This window comes from Myxine glutinosa, chromosome 6, assembly GCF_964187855.1.
Source record: "Myxine glutinosa chromosome 6, kmMyxGlut1.1, whole genome shotgun sequence".
NCBI lineage: Eukaryota > Metazoa > Chordata > Myxini > Myxiniformes > Myxinidae > Myxine > Myxine glutinosa.
Window position 1 is genome coordinate 147,142,822 of NC_136266.1, and position 16,215 is coordinate 147,159,036.

At 43.7% G+C, this 16,215-nt stretch overlaps 1 protein-coding gene across 6 annotated transcripts in view; it reads right to left on the bottom strand.

Annotated features, from left to right (window-relative positions):
* The window catches only part of LOC137428867 (uncharacterized), a 107,181-nt gene that overhangs the window by 24,857 nt on the left and 66,109 nt on the right, over positions 1-16,215 (bottom strand). For 2 of the 6 annotated variants that reach the window (XM_078780710.1, XM_078780708.1), the window contains exons 3-4: positions 11,903-12,347; positions 5,466-5,573 (exon numbers count right to left, since the gene is read on the bottom strand). In XM_078780710.1, the coding sequence (XP_078636836.1) occupies positions 5,466-5,573; positions 11,903-12,344 (550 nt within the window). In that variant the 5' untranslated portion in view covers positions 12,345-12,347. Of the gene's footprint in view, positions 1-5,465; positions 5,574-11,902; positions 12,348-15,284; positions 15,602-16,215 lie in introns of those variants that run through there. The other 4 variants (XM_078780709.1, XM_078780711.1, XM_078780707.1 and 1 more) reach the window with 4 other exon arrangements.

A 16,215-nucleotide genomic window follows, 5' to 3' on the forward strand; every position in this document is an offset into this window, starting at 1 on the left:
TTGGCCGAGTGCCTCCCGCACTGTGGTGTTGCTCGCCCCTCCCCCTGGCCAATCATCAGTCCTCCTGGACGTGGCTCCCAGCCTTGCTCGATGCCGAACGCACACGCCGGTGTTGTACGTGGCCCTTGTCTGCTTGTCTTCCACAGTCTTTGTGAGGGAAGGGAATTTAATTACTGTTGCGCACTAAGGACCTATCGAAGTGTTTATATGTGTGCGTTGCCATAAGGGACAAAGGAATGATTCCCAGGTCTGACACACAGGGGTTTATCTTAGTCCCTGCACTATTTAACACACGAACATCATTGTATGTTCACAGGTATACACTTCCCCGACAAACCGGACTAAACATAGAACTTATTACAGGTAGATTCCCTATCACGACAATCGGATATCTACCTACACAGATCTATCTGGGTCTAGATATTCCTCTACCCAAATTCATAACAATACCTTTTACAGCCAAATCACTTGGTCACTGTCGTGTCCGAATATCAGCTTCATCGCTCATGGTCATTAAGTACACCCCATGTAAAGTTTTGACTTTTTCAACATATTTCAACATACAGCTATTTGATCTTCATTTCAACAATATTGATAGAGAGAGAAAAAGAAGAAAAAAAAACACCTTTAGACGCCATTTTTCCCCGCAAGCGGGGGTTGGCCTTTTTCGGGCTCCGTGGTTGTTGTTGTTTTTTTGGTCCCCTTTTTGAAGCAATGTTTTACGGCCAGATGCCCTTCCTGCCGCCAACCCTGTTTGTCGCCTTTTACGACAAACAGGGAATTACCAGTGAACTGGTACTCAATTAGCCGACCTCGGAAGGATGACAGGCTGAGTCAACCCCCCTGGCGTTAATTCAGTGATCGACCGGGATTCGAACCCAGGATCCTAGGATCCTAAGCTGGCACCCTAGCCGCCAAGCCAACGCCAGGCCTAAGCCAACAATATTGATAGAGAAAGGTGATATAATATAACAAATATCATGAAACATTTACATTTTGTAGTCAATTGTATAATTTAAATAAACATAAATGCAAATTTCGCATGTGGAAAAAGTAAGTACACCCTTGGCTCTAATAGGTGGTATTGCCCCCTTTGGCAGAAACAACCTCAAGTAGGTGTTTCTTATAACTGTCTACCAGTCTCTGCCATCGACTGGGAGAAATTTTTGCCCACTCCTCCATGCAGAATTCTTTCAGCTGTGCAATGTTTGAGGGGTTTCTTGCATGCACAGCTCGTTTCAAATCCCCCCACAACATCTCGATGGGATTTAGATCCGGGCTTTGACTTGGTCATTCAAGAACCCTCCATTTCTTTCTTTTCAGCCATTCCTTGGTGGATTTACTGGTATGTTTAGGGTCATTGTCATGTTGCAACGTCCACCTTCGGTTGAGCTTCAACTTTCCGACAGATGGCCTCACATTATCCTCAAGCACCCTCTGGTACAATGAAGAATTCATAGTGGATTATATGATCGTGAGCTGCCCAGGCACTGATGCAGCAAAGCTGCCCCAAACCATAATATTTCCACCACCATGCTTTGCAGTTGGTATCAGGTTCTTGTGGTCAAATGCTGTCTTTGATTTTTCACCAAACATGTCTTCTGGTACTGTAGCCAAATAGCTCTACCTTTGACTCATCTGTCCAGAGCACATTGTTCCAGAAGTGCTGGTCTTTGCCTAGGTGTTTATTGGCAAACTTTAGTCTTGCCCTGATGTTCTTTCTGGACAGCAAAGGTTTCCTCCTGGCACACCTCCCATGTAGTTCAAATTTGTGCAGCCTCTTTCTAATGGGAAACTCGTGCACTTTGACATCAACAGTGGCAAGAGCTACCTGTAGGTCCCGTGATGACATTCTGGGGTTCTTAGAGACTTATTTCAGCATCCTGCGGTCTGCTCTCGGGCTGAACTTGCTGGGGCGGCCTGGCCTGAACAAGTTGGCAGTTGTTTGGAATCTTCTCCACTTGTAGATGATCTTCCGGACAGTCGAATGATTGATTTCAAATTGTTTGGAGATCTTTTTAAATCCCTTCCCAGACTCATAGGCATCTATAACCTTCTGTCTGAAGGCCTCAGAGAGCTCTTTTGATCTAGGCATGGTGACGCCACACACTTCAACAACAAAGAGCAAACCAAACGAAATGTCTGAGGTTTAAATAAGACAGGTTCCTCCAAGATCCTCTCTAACGATGTTCTAATCATTTGCACCTGAGCTGGTGCACCTGATTCTAATTTTAGGTATTTGAAGTAGTGATAAATGTCGGGGTGTACTTACTTTTTCCACATGCGAAATTTGCATTTATGTTTATTTAAATTATACAATGGACTACAAATGTAAATGTTTCATGATATTTGTTATATTATGTCACCTTTATCTATCAATATTGTTGAAATGAAGATCAAATAGCTGTATGTTGAAATATGTTGAAAAAGTCAAAACTTTACATGGGGTGTACTTACTTTTTCACATGACTACATTGCTGCGGAACAGCTGTAAGTTGTTAACCTCTTACTTGTTCCCTAAAGAAGGCCTTTTTTACAATGTAACTGTGCAATTTACATTATTTTCCCGTTTTTGCTGACCTAAACTTTTTTTTAAGCCTCGAGCAGTTTGTACCATTTCAGGATTACCTTTGTACCATTTCAGGTTATTCACTGGACATTAAACTGCGTAAATTTCAATAAAAACTGAAAAAATTGAGGCGTTCTAAAACTTTTGACCGGTAGTGTATATATCTCTGAAAGCGCTGCATATAAGAAAATGAGACATGGCTCATTGTGAAGAACTCTCCAGGTGGAATAACATCCGTTAATGATATCATTGGTGCCTCCATTATGACGTCATAATTTTACAAGTACAAAACTTCATCCGATCAAGATGAAATTTCTTGACCATAATCTAGGAATAAATTAGTGAAGAAAAAAAATACTGATGACGCCATCGGTCACGTGGTTCAGCCACCATATTTGTTTCAAACACAAAAGCCTTAAAAACCACTGAAAATACATCCTGGTGAGGGTTTGCAATCTCCGATTGCTCTTTCTTGTTTGCCTTTGTAACAGCTTTCCGAAGATCCTGAAATTGGAGTTCAAAGATTTGTACAGAATCATTTCTTTGGAGGAAAGACTTTTCAGCCATAATAAAAGCTTTAACATTGGAAAAGTTATCTTAAACTAGAATAAGGTTGATGGTGCGCCGTTGCAAATCTTCACGCTTCCCACCTAAAGCAAAGTTGAAAGATGGGGGCAATCGTGCCACCAGGAATGCCCCTTTATCAAATTTTTAGTTAAATAACAATTTGTGACCCAAAGTCCCCATACCCTGGGGCATGAACCAGGGATCAAATCCAAAAACATCATTACATATTTCATCCATCCCCAATGTTGATTACATGTGCAAAGTTTTATTTTAAAATATTTGAAAATGGGACCATATTTGCAATTTTCGGTATTGAACCTTTTGACCTCATCTCAGGGAGCAGGGCCAAAAATAACACAGCTCTTGCACCTTTGTGTCATGTGGTGACCATAACTAGCAAGTTTGGTAAATTTCTGCACAACTGTTTAAATAGGATAAGATGGCATGACAGACAGACAGATGGACAGACAGACAGACGTAGTTGCTTACAATGTACCCCCGTTTTATTTTTCAAAGTGTGGGGATAATCACAACAGGACGTTGTCTTGAAGTTTCATTTAAGAACAATCAATGACATTCTCTTTTGTTACCTTGGCTCGACAATCTTCCTCTTGAGAATCACTCAAGGAAACAAAGGCTGCAACATCCTTGTCAAGTCGAATCTAAGCCTTTTACAAACAAACTCCCTTGATGTAGAAAATAACATTTTCCTTTCCCAGGATCACTCATTGCATACACATCATCAGTGCATGGGATCCACAGGATGACCTTGCCAAAATGAAGAAGAGCAAGCTCCATTTTTTCATTTTCCAAAAAGGACCGGATGTTGGAAACCAGAACATTTACTGATGGAGAATTAAGTGATGACACTGGAATTAAAAGATCAGTCTCAACTGAAAACCAAATTCCAAGACGCACGCCACCAAACTTTCGTGTCAAACTTAAACAACAACTCTCTTGCTTGTTCTCAATGATGCAATGGCATTCTCAGCCCCAATAATTTCACCATTAGCAATAATAATCACTTTGACTGCCACATGGGCCAGAGGGACAGAAGCGAGGCCGTCCTTCCGGCTTAACGAGTCAATCAGAGCACCACAAAATCAAACGGTCGTCATACCGACCATGAAAAAGGCAACGGCAGATGGACATGAAACAAAATTCAAAAGAGCTCTCATTACTCTTAGACCAAATGAAAAAGCATGTGGAAAATAGAACGGCACTTGGTAGAGAGCATCCCTCAGCCAGGCAGAACAGTTTATGTTTTGTATCCCACTGATAGGCCGAATCTGGATTCGGACCTGAACCAAAATCTAATCGGCTTGCTCTCATCACCAAAGCAACTCATCCACCAAGTTTAATCATAACTCGTCCATAACCTTTTTAAATATCATGTTATATAATCGCTTTTTGCCCGATCTCTCAATGGTGAAGTAATGACTTAAAAATTAAATAATTCTCTTATCCGAAACCCGATTCAGATCTTCACCAAAATTAAATCAATTCGTCCTCGTCACACACAACTGGTCCGCCAAGTTTTGTCCAAATCCGTCCATAACTTTTGAAGATATCGTGCGATGTATCGGTTTTAGCCCGATCACCCAATGGTGAATAAATCAGGCGTCAGGAAGGGCATCCGGCCATATTCATATTCACCCAATGGTGAATAATCACTTGAAAAATTAAATAATTCTCGTATCCAAATGCATATTCAGATCTTCACCAAAATCGAATCGATTAGTCCTCATCACACACCCAACCTCTCCACCAAGTTTTTGTCCAAATCCATCCACAACCTTTTGAGATATCCTGCTATGTATCGTTTTTGTCTCCCGAGCTCCCAATGGTGAAGAATGACTTTAAAAATTCTACTAGCCGGATCCGAATCCGGATCTTCACCAAAATCTAATGATTTCATCCTTGTCACATACACTACCTCTCTGTAAAATTTCGTCCGAATCTGTCCACAACTTTTTGAGATATCTTGTTCACAGACAAACACACAAACAAACAAACAGACAGACAGACAGGGGCAAAAACATAACCTCCATGCACCTTCAGTGGCGGAGGTAACAACAGAGAGCGAAGCAAAAAAAATTCCCACCATTCTGCCGCATGTGCTCTGTCTATTTCTCTCTCTTTCTCAACACAAGGAAAGGAAAACTAAATAAGGAGGGAAAAGCATAAGGACAAGAGGAAGTGAAAACAGAATTGCAAGACCAAGCTACACGTGCACATAAACAGCCACCATAACACCAGGGCCAACCACAAAGGGGCGACAGAAAGAGAGAAAACACAGCAGATATGTATCGGCAAAAGTGTTACCAACTTGCTTCTGGAGATTGAATGCGGCTGGATATCTCTTGTGAATCATCCTTGAAAACGATGAAAGAATCTTGTGAGGTTTGAGGAATGTTGGCTTCCTCTTCTGGAATCTCTGCACCCACACAAAGCTCAATATTAGCCCAAAGGAAAAAATTGTTAATGCAACTATACAAAACTAGAGTTTGATGGCCATTGGCCACTCTGGTGGAAATGTTTCAACTGTTGTCAACCAGAGCTAAATAAAGTTTTAAACGGGTCGACGCAATGGAAATCAACCAAACTACAAAAAAAGAAATGTGCTATCTTTACTTTCATACATGTCCCAACATGCCTGTTACCCTCTCAGCCTCCATGTAGCTATTCAATTTTATTTTGACGTGTCCTGTTACCATTAGACCCATTACCCTTCTTAGCAAACTGTTCATTGGGATACTTTGATTTGCCATAATGGTGTACCTAGTCTTTAAGTGAATTCCCCATCAATTTCAGTGGAAGCAGAGACGGTATTGTCCAGCATTTCCAGTTACAAAGTGACATCTAGTGTGTGTTTAAAATAAAATAAAGAAAATAGTGGAAATGACTCCTAGAAGGTTAAAGATGGTTAATATAGCATAGATATTTCCTTAGTGAATGTTTAGCATAAGAGTTAAGTAATTAAATGTGATATTCGATATGAGTCGCTTTTATGTTTTGTTAGACATCGTCCACCCCACCTCATATGTGTGTCTAAAATTATCATCCCTTTTGACCTTTTATTTGATGTTTCTCCCTCCGGAATCTGTCCTTTATGTTCTTTAAAGTGCTCGCTTGGCCTTTCAGTCCGAGTATCGGGATGGGCACCATCAGCAGGCAGCTAATTCCCTCAGAGCTTCAGCATGAAGGGTCTCGAGGGGTCGCTCCACTCCCAGACTGTGCTCCGGCCTCCAAAGAGAGCGGAGGGGCAAAGCACGTCAGGGAAAGAAGTGGGGCTAGAGACTTTAAAAGCTTGCACAGCAGGGACGATTTGAAATTCCAATCCACACGGTGTTGTGGCTTCTAGATACTGTATGTGATCTGAGGAGGAAGACCCCAAAGTGATCGGCTGTTGCGGTCATGTTGATGCGACGCGGACTCGTACCGGGCAAGCGGAGTGACCAATGACCACAGCAATATATAGTGGATAGTGACGGGTTGAATAATTACCGTCCAGTAGCCATGACCTCTAATGTAATGATGTGTTTTGAAAGGATATTGCTGAATTTTTTGTGCATTCAAGTCGGCTTGTTTGATCAATCTCAATTCGCATATCAGATAAATTGAGGTGACGAGGATGCCATGCTTGTTTATCTCCTTAGATTGTACCATCATTTAGATACTCCTAAGTCCTTTGTAAGATAATTATTTATTGATTTCTCAAGTGCCTTCAATACCATTGTACCACACATATTAATTGACAAATTACTGAAATTGAAGACCATAGAATTATAACCAGGCTATGTCACATTTAATTTTTTTTCCCCGTTTTTCACGTTTTTCACGTTTTTCTAAATATTTTTCACGTTTTTCTCGAAATGACTAAAATGTGACTTAGCCTGGTTATAATTCTATGGTCTTCAATTAGATGTTACACCTCAACTTTCAAGATTAATTCACAACTTTCTTAAAGATAGATCACAATGCGTGGAGTATAATAACGTGGCATCATGTGTCAGAGTTTTGAGTTTAGGGACACCACAAGGTTGTGTTGTCTCTGCCATTTTGTTTTCCTTGTTTACAGGTGACTTCTACAGTTCAAGTCCTAATTGTAGTAACATCAAATGTGCTGATGATACAGTAATTAGTGGGTTCTTACTCAATGATAACCATGAATATGTGAACGGGGTTCAGAAGTTTGTAGACTGGTATGACCGTCATTATTTAGTTCTTAATAACCAGAAGATAAAGGAACTGATTTTTGATTTTCGACGCTGAGCAGGTGACCATGACCTTCTGATCATTCACGACCATAGTATCGAACAAGTCCCTGAACATAAGTATTCGGGGACAAAGATTGATAACAAATTGAAGTGGAGCAGGAATTTGGAATTTTGTTCTTGGACTTGGAATTTGGACTTGGAATTCCCAAGTGTCGGCCGGTAAAGCACACCAAAGATTGTACTTTTAAAGAAACTGAAAGAGTTTCATGTCGATAATAGCAATTTGATTATTTTTTATCAGTCCTTTGTACAAAGTATTCTCTGTTTCAATTTAATTTGTACATTTGCTAATTTGTCAAATAAAATGTGAAGAAACTCGAAAGACCCATGAAGATTGCCCAGCGTGTGATACGAACAGATCTTCCGTGAATTTGTACCTTGTCCGAGAAGCGTGCCATATTGAAGATCCACAGAATAATGGAAGACCCATCACACCCATTTCACCGTTGTTTTTGTTTTAATCGTTCAGACATTCACCTTTGTGTTACACTTACCTCTCATTGTCACTTTCGACTATCTTTTGTACCAAATTAAATTCACATGTTTAACACGAGTGTAGAAAGGATGGGATGCACCCCCCAACCATTTCTTTGAATTGTATTAAATTGATCTCTCTTTATCTTTGAATTTCTTTGTTTTTGAATTGCCAGTGGAAGGAAAATTTCCATGTTTTTACGTGGACCACAATAAAGAATATGAATATGAATATGAAATGGGGTCATGATGACTGGATGTCTGTCCGTACATCTGTCCATTAACTTTTTGCTGTTTTTGCTACTCCTCCCTCATCACCCGGCTGATTGTTCTGAAACTTGACACATGAATACAAGACAGTATCCCGCACAATCGCTCGGGCTTAGATTTTGGATCACTGGGGCTCCCAGGGAGGGAGGGGGGGGGGCGGGGTAAAGGGGAGATGGTTACGCCCTGAAACTTCTGATCCTTACTGGTCCCCTATTTACCAACTGATTGTTCTGAAACCCGATACAGCTCTTCTACTCGATGGTGTATCGGATCACTCGGTCTTAGAGTTTTCAATTTCAGATCAGGGAACTCCCAAGGGGGGTTCCCCCAAATCAGTAGAGATCTGACCTACAACTTCAAGAGATGACAGTTAGCCCACTCTGGGAGGAAGGTCTATTTATTCATCATGGTTTGGATGGTTTAAGACTCGCTTGCAAATAACAGAAAGAAAATCAGACGGATATTGACTTTTTTTAGACAAAAATTCATTTTAAGTCAAATAAAGGAGGCCTATTTTAAAATTTCAAGGTTGTAATGTAAAGTCCATTTAGACTCTATCATGACTTCATATGAACTCTAATTTGACATCTAACTTCATTTCCAATGTGGTTTACATGATTTAAGATGCCGATTCTGAGGGTATTTCACCAACCACAGGCAGGTTGGTGGTCTTTCTATCTTCTACTGACTCGTTTCCGGCCTAGCTCCCCCTGCTCTGTCTGTTCTCTGTACCCCAAATATTCCTACAGGTCGCACAAGATCTGCCAGCAACCCTCTTCTGGTGAAATTGCCAAAATCTAGGCTCTCTGCTCACCTTCACCCTTTCATTCCATTTTACTCCCGCCTCTGGAACAAACTCCCTCACTCTCTCAATCCCACTCCTCCCTCCAGGTCTTTAAAACAGCTGTTCACCACCATCTCTTATCTTCCCCCATCCAAAACCTTGATCTTTTCTACACCCATTAATACACCAGAAATGGGGATGGGGAGAGGATAGAGGTGGGATAGGGGGATAGATGGAGGAGAAGTGTTTGACAATCGCAACTCATGGCCTAAATAATTATGTCGAAATCAGAAAAAAAAATAGGAAAGTGATTTTTTTTTTCTAACCCGGTATAATTAAATAATAGACTTTACGGGGTATGAAATAAAATTGCTCCAAACAGAAGTGTTATCTATCTATAATTCCAGTAATCTCTGTGTGTATGTATGTATGTATGTATGTATGTATGTATGTATGTATGTATGTATGTATGTAAGTATGTCTGTGACCGCTGTTTCTCGACAACCACGGGTCCGATATACTTTAAACTTGCCAGGTATATTGCTGGGGACCCGAGGATGTGCCTTTTCAAGGTTTCATATTAATCGGAGAAGTAGTTACCGAGCTATGTCCAAAAAACGATTCAACCAATCAGAGAGCAGCGAGCTATCACGTGTGCCGAACGTGGCGAACAGACTCTGCCTCGGACGGCACATTTGAGAGCGTATTCATTTATTTCACGTTGGCAAACTATGTTGCCGTTAAACTATGTTGTAAAACTAATTAAAACTAATTTGCGACATATTAATCGGAGAAGTAGTTACCGAGCTATGTCCAAAAAACGATTCAACCAATCAGAGAGCAGCGAGCTATCACGTGTGCCGAACGTGGCGAACAGACTCTGCCTCGGACGGCACATTTGAGAGCGTATTCATTTATTTCACGTTGGCAAACTATGTTGCCGTTAAACTATGTTTTAAAACTAATTACGTGCACGCTATGGCGATTTCTTTACCAAACTCCGCAAGCCGTTCGCTTTGGACCAAACCATTTCATGTAAATAGAGGGGGGGGGGGGGATTGTCACCGTACTCGCAAGCCGTTCGCTTTGGACCAAACCATTTCATGTAAATAGAGGGGGGGGATTGTCACCGTACTCGCAAGCCGTTCGCTTTGGACCAAACCATTTCATGTAAATAGAGGGGGGGGGGGGATATAATTTTAGATATATATATAGTACGGGCATGCCCTAGTATTCACAATTGCCACAACTTCCCTATAACTTTTCTCTTCAGTGTGAAAAAGACCAACAGCAACTATTAAAAGCATCATCAAATGTCAATCGTTTGCAGCCCATCGGTGCCACAGGCTTTCTGATGTACATCCCTTGTGTCGGCCCGAGGCTTCAAGCCTTCCGGCCAATAGGATAATTCCATCATGGCCCAGTGGAATTGGAATAAATCCAAGCTTGTATGAACACAATGTTTTTTGCACATCAACAATGTTTTGGCTTCATTACATTACCCAAGTTTTTTTTTTGAGGCATCGAGCAACTCAAGCCGGCGTTCTATGCCTATACACCACCCGTTTTTTTTTGTTGTTGTTTGAAGCGAACGAGGATGTGCTTCTATACCACCCGCGTTTTTTATTATTATTTTGGAAGTGACCGAGGCTGTGCTTATATATTGCCCACGTTATTTTATTTTATTTTTTTCGGGAGCAATCGAGGCAGTACGCATTTACGCCTGAAGCAAATCAAAGAAATCCCGTCTAACGTTTTAACCCGTTCGTGTTTAATATTCCATTTCGACCCATCCTCGTTTCCCATTCCATTATTGCAAATAATTATTCAGACGTAATCCATAACTTTGTGTGTATAATTCTCTGTGTTGGGTTAAGTTTTATGCATCCCTCATTTTGACGGGCTTTTCCCCTGGTCATCAATATTTGTTGCTCGGATCAATATTATATGTAATTCACGTTATTCAATACACGTGCCTCATTATATGATGAATATCAAGGGAAACGGAATAAGCGGTGACGTGCTATTTTTACACGTACCCGGTGTGTACCCCGGTTTAGAATAGGTACACCGTATCCATGCATGTCGTAAGAGGCGACTAAAAGGGTTGGCGTCAGGAAGGACATCCGGCCATAAAAACATTGCCTCAAAAAGAGAACCATGACAATTACGACTAAAGATGGTCGAAGAAGAAATGCGGGCAAGGGGGTTAACAAGGAGAGATGCAGAAAATAGGGCAAAATGGAGAAGATCGTCATGGGGACCGCAAGGCTAACCCCCGCTCTAGCAGGGAAAATGGCCTTAAAATGCCTGTTGTTGTGTTGTTGTTGTGCTATTTTTACACGTGTCAAATTGCATGGGGAAGTTTACTCAAAGCCAAATTCTAACTGTCCATGGGTGTGTGTGTGTATGTGTGCATGTATATACGTGTGCGTATGTGTGCGTGTGATGATGATGATCCATGCAGTCGGGAAACCAGTCAATTGCTTACAGGTTAAGGTTCTTACTTTAGGTTTTGAAGTTTTGAGGTTTGAAATTTAAATAAAGTTGAATATGGGATGTTGTGCAATTAACACCATTTACAGCAATCCTTTAAATTATATGAAAGTTCAGCAATAATCAATTCTGTACAATTAATTAAATGCATCTTTAAATAAGAATTGAAAATCATAAGAGATGGAATTATGAGGAACAAAAATAAATAAATAAATAAATAAATGTTTGTGTGGATGCATCGTTGATTGGCATCTCCAAATGAGGGTTTCAGTAGGTGGAACGGAGCCCTCCAAGGTCTCGATGTATCCACCTTTGTGTGTGTGTGTGTGTATGTGTGTGTGTGTGTGTGTGTGTGTGTGTGTGTGTGTGTGTGTGTGTGTGTGTGTGTGTGCGCGCACATATATCCTTGAAAGTTTTTTGGAATACCAGCACCAACAACAATTTTCAAATTCAAAGACACACCAGATTGAGAGCTTGTTCCATCGTCCTCGGGATGAAGGCTGCATACGTCACTGATCCTGATTCCAACGACCCCTTCAGCATTCTGCATCTGTTCATCATAAGCCGTGGACGTCAACAAGCACAGCTTCTGGGCACAGTGCGACAGCTCTTGACTCACGGCCTTCAGCATCGAGCACAAGACATCCACCAGGGCAGAGCCCGAAGGTTGGACGGCTCGCAGTTCCGAGTAAGAATCGATGAAGTTGTGCAGCTCGGCGTACATTGCAAAGGTGAACTTGTGTTTGGTGATCGACAACAGCTCGGCTCTCAACATGTCCGATTCCGTGCACGTCCGAAGCATCTCTTGGCTCTCGATGCCCAGCTCCTTGACCATGGCTCGGGCCGTTTCCACTCTCAGGCCCTGTGATCTCAGCCAAGTGGTGAAGGTTTCCTGCTCAGCCATTGCCTGCCAGGTGACACAAAATACCTCCTCAATGGCACGCACATCTCTCCATATGGGGTATTACTAAATATTTCAAATCAAATCAACAGGTGTGTGTAGCCTGGTGTTGGCTTAGCGGTTAGGGTGTCGGCTTGGGATCCTAGGATCCTGGGTTCGAATCCCGGTCGATTGCTGAATTAACGCCAGGGGGGTTGACTCAGCCTGTCATCCTTCCGAGGTCGGCAAATTGAGTACCAGCTTGCTGGGATGAATGATCCCGGTGTGTACCCCGGTTTAGAATAGGTACACCGTATCCCTGCGCATCGTAAGAGCGTGACCAAGGGTTGGCGTCAGGAAGGGCATCCGGCCATAAAAACATTGCCTCAAACAGGGAACCATGATTGCCATGGGGCCCGCAAGGCTAACCCCCACCCTGGCGGGGAAAATGGCCTGAAAACGATCATTCATTCATTCAAATCAACAACCGAAACACACACAAAATCGTGAATGATCACATGTTGCACCACTAGTTCCTTAACGCCCCCTAAGGCATTCCCACCTGTGGGGGTCGGTTTTGGCTCAAGTCTTTCACGAGCCGACTGCTTAGGCTTGACGTTCGACTGAAGTTGATTTGGACAGGGATTTCTAATTTGATTAGGACGCAGGCGATAACTCTCCAACTCTTCGCGAAAGGCACTGTGGGACCTTCAACATCCGCCAAATAATCCTAACAGACGGAATACGCCAACTTCATGCAATGTGGGATGCATCGCCATACCTGCGAAGCACAAATCCCGGCAGTTTATAATCGGCTCGGGAATGGAATTTACACAAGGCCATACCGTGTCGTCACACCTGGGGATGTTCAGGAGTAGGCCACTCCATCCCACCACACATGTGATGTTCAGGACGAGTAGGCCATTCCATCCCACCACACATGTGATTTTCAGGACGAGTAGGCCATTCCATCCCACCACACATGTGATTTTCAAGATGAGGAGGCCACTCCATCCCACCACACATGTGATGTTCAGGACGAGTAGGCCATTCCATCCCACCACACATGTGATGTTCAAGACGAGTAGGCCATTCCATCCCACCACACATGTGATGTTCAAGACGAGTAGGCCATTCCATCCCACCACACGTGATGTTCAGGAGGAGCAGGCCATTCCATCCCACCACACGTGATGTTCAGGAGGAGCAGGCCATTCCATCCCACCACACACGTGATGTTCAGGATGAGTAGGCCATTCCATCCCACCACACGTGATGTTCAGGAGGAGCAGGCCATTCCATCCCACCACACGTGATGTTCAGGAGGAGCAGGCCATTCCATCCCACCACACGTGATGTTCAGGAGGAGCAGGCCATTCCATCCCACCACACACGTGATGTTCAGGATGAGAAGGCCATTCCATCCCACCACACACGTGATGTTCAGGAGGAGCAGGCCATTCCATCCCACCACAAATGTGATGTTCAGGATGTCAGCCATTCCATCCCACCACACATGTGATGTTCAGGATGAGTAGGCCATTCCATCCCACCACACATGTGATGTTCAGGACGAGTAGGCCATTCCATCACACCACACATGTGACGTTCAGGGTGTCAGCCATTCCATCCCACCACACATGTGATGTTCAGGATGAGTAGGCCATTCCATCCCACCACACATGTGATGTTCAGGACGAGTAGGCCATTCCATCCCACCACACATGTGATGTTCAGGACGAGTAGGCCATTCCATCCCACCACACATGTGATGTTCAGGACGAGTAGGCCATTCCATCCCACCACACATGTGATGTTCAGGATGTCAGCCATTCCATCCCACCACACATGTGATGTTCAGGACGAGTAGGCCATTCCATCCCACCACACATGTGATGTTCAGGACGAGTAGGCCATTCCATCCCACCACACATGTGATGTTCAGGACGAGTAGGCCATTCCATCCCACCACACATGTGATGTTCAGGACGAGTAGGTCATTCCATCCCACCACACATGTGATGTTCAGGACGAGTAGGCCATTCCATCCCACCACACATGTGATGTTCAGGACGAGTAGGCCATTCCATCCCACCACACATGTGATGTTCAGGACGAGTAGGCCATTCCATCCCACCACACATGTGATGTTCAGGACGAGTAGGCCATTCCATCCCACCACACATGTGATGTTCAGGACGAGTAGGTCATTCCATCCCACCACACATGTGATGTTCAGGACGAGTAGGCCATTCCATCCCACCACACATGTGATGTTCAGGACGAGTAGGCCATTCCATCCCACCACACATGTGATGTTCAGGACGAGTAGGCCATTCCATCCCACCACACATGTGATGTTCAGGACGAGTAGGCCATTCCATCCCACCACACATGTGATGTTCAGGACGAGTAGGCCATTCCATCCCGCCACACCTGAAATGTTCAGGACGAGTTGGCCATTCCATCCCACCACACCTGGGCATGGTCAGGAGTAGGCCATTCCATCCCACCACACCTGGGATGGTCAGGACGAGTAGGCCATTCCATCCCACCACACCTGGGCATGGTCAGGAGTAGGCCATTCCATCCCACCACACCTGGGCATGGTCAGGACGAGTAGGCCATTCCATCCCACCACACCTGGGCATGGTCAGGAGTAGGCCATTCCATCCCACCACACCTGGGCATGGTCAGGACGAGTAGGCCATTCCATCCCACCACACCTGGGCATGGTCAGGAGTAGGCCATTCCATCCCACCACACCTGGGCATGGTCAGGAAGAGTAGGCCATTCCATCCCACCACACCTGGGCATGGTCAGGAGTAGGCCATTCCATCCCACCACACCTGGGCATGGTCAGGAGTAGGCCATTCCATCCCACCACACCTGGGATGTTCAGGCAAATAATCCGCCATAAATATCCAAGCATTGCTCATCACCAACATCTATCTATCCGCTAACCTGTGCATTGACCGCTCTGAAAATCAACCGCGGCATTAAAGGCTTCTTAATGACGGACAGCATCAGCATTTCAGGAAGACGTAATGATCTCTAGATCTAAATAAAAGCAGAAACAATGTCAATACTAAATAAATAAAGAAAATATTTTAAAATCTGACTCACACGAGCTCTTTATCCCGCAAGCAACCAACAAATGTTTATTGTTGTTGTTTAAAGCTCAAAGGCCTAAAAATTAAATAAACGGTGACCGAAAATACACAAACGCAGAGGCCACAAATATGTCGTCTTGTCCAATAAACACAAACATAACAATAAGTGTCTCGGTCTTGATAGTTCATGTGATAATGACTTACCATCGAAAGATAACGCGGTCCCCAACAACGTGTGCGCCTCCGGGTGCTGGGAAAAGCACATTCCTCAATTCCGAGCTGCAGTTTCGCGTCGATTCGGTTTTTACCACATTTGAAATTAATTCAAAAAAGAGAAAACCCCGGAGAGGACCACAGCGCCGAAAAAAATGAGAGAACTCCGGAAAGGGACACAGCGTCGAAAAAAATGAGGTTACTCCGGAGAGCCCCATAGCGCCGAAAAAAATGAGGTTACTCCGGAGAGGGACACAGCGTCGAAAAAAAATGAGAGAACTCCGGAAAGGGACACAGCGTCGAAAAAAATGAGGTTACTCCGGAGAGCCCCATAGCGCCTAAAAAAATGAGGTTACTCCGGAGAGGGACACAGCGTCGAAAAAAATGAGGTTACTCCGGAGAGGGACAGCGCCGAAAAAAATGAGGTTACTCCGGAGAGGGACACAGTGCCGAAAAAAATGAGAGAACTCCGGAAAGGGACATAGCGTCGAAAAAAATGAGGTTACTCCGGAGAGGGGCATAGCGCCGAAAAAAATGAGGTTACTCCGGAGAGGGACACAGCGTCGAAA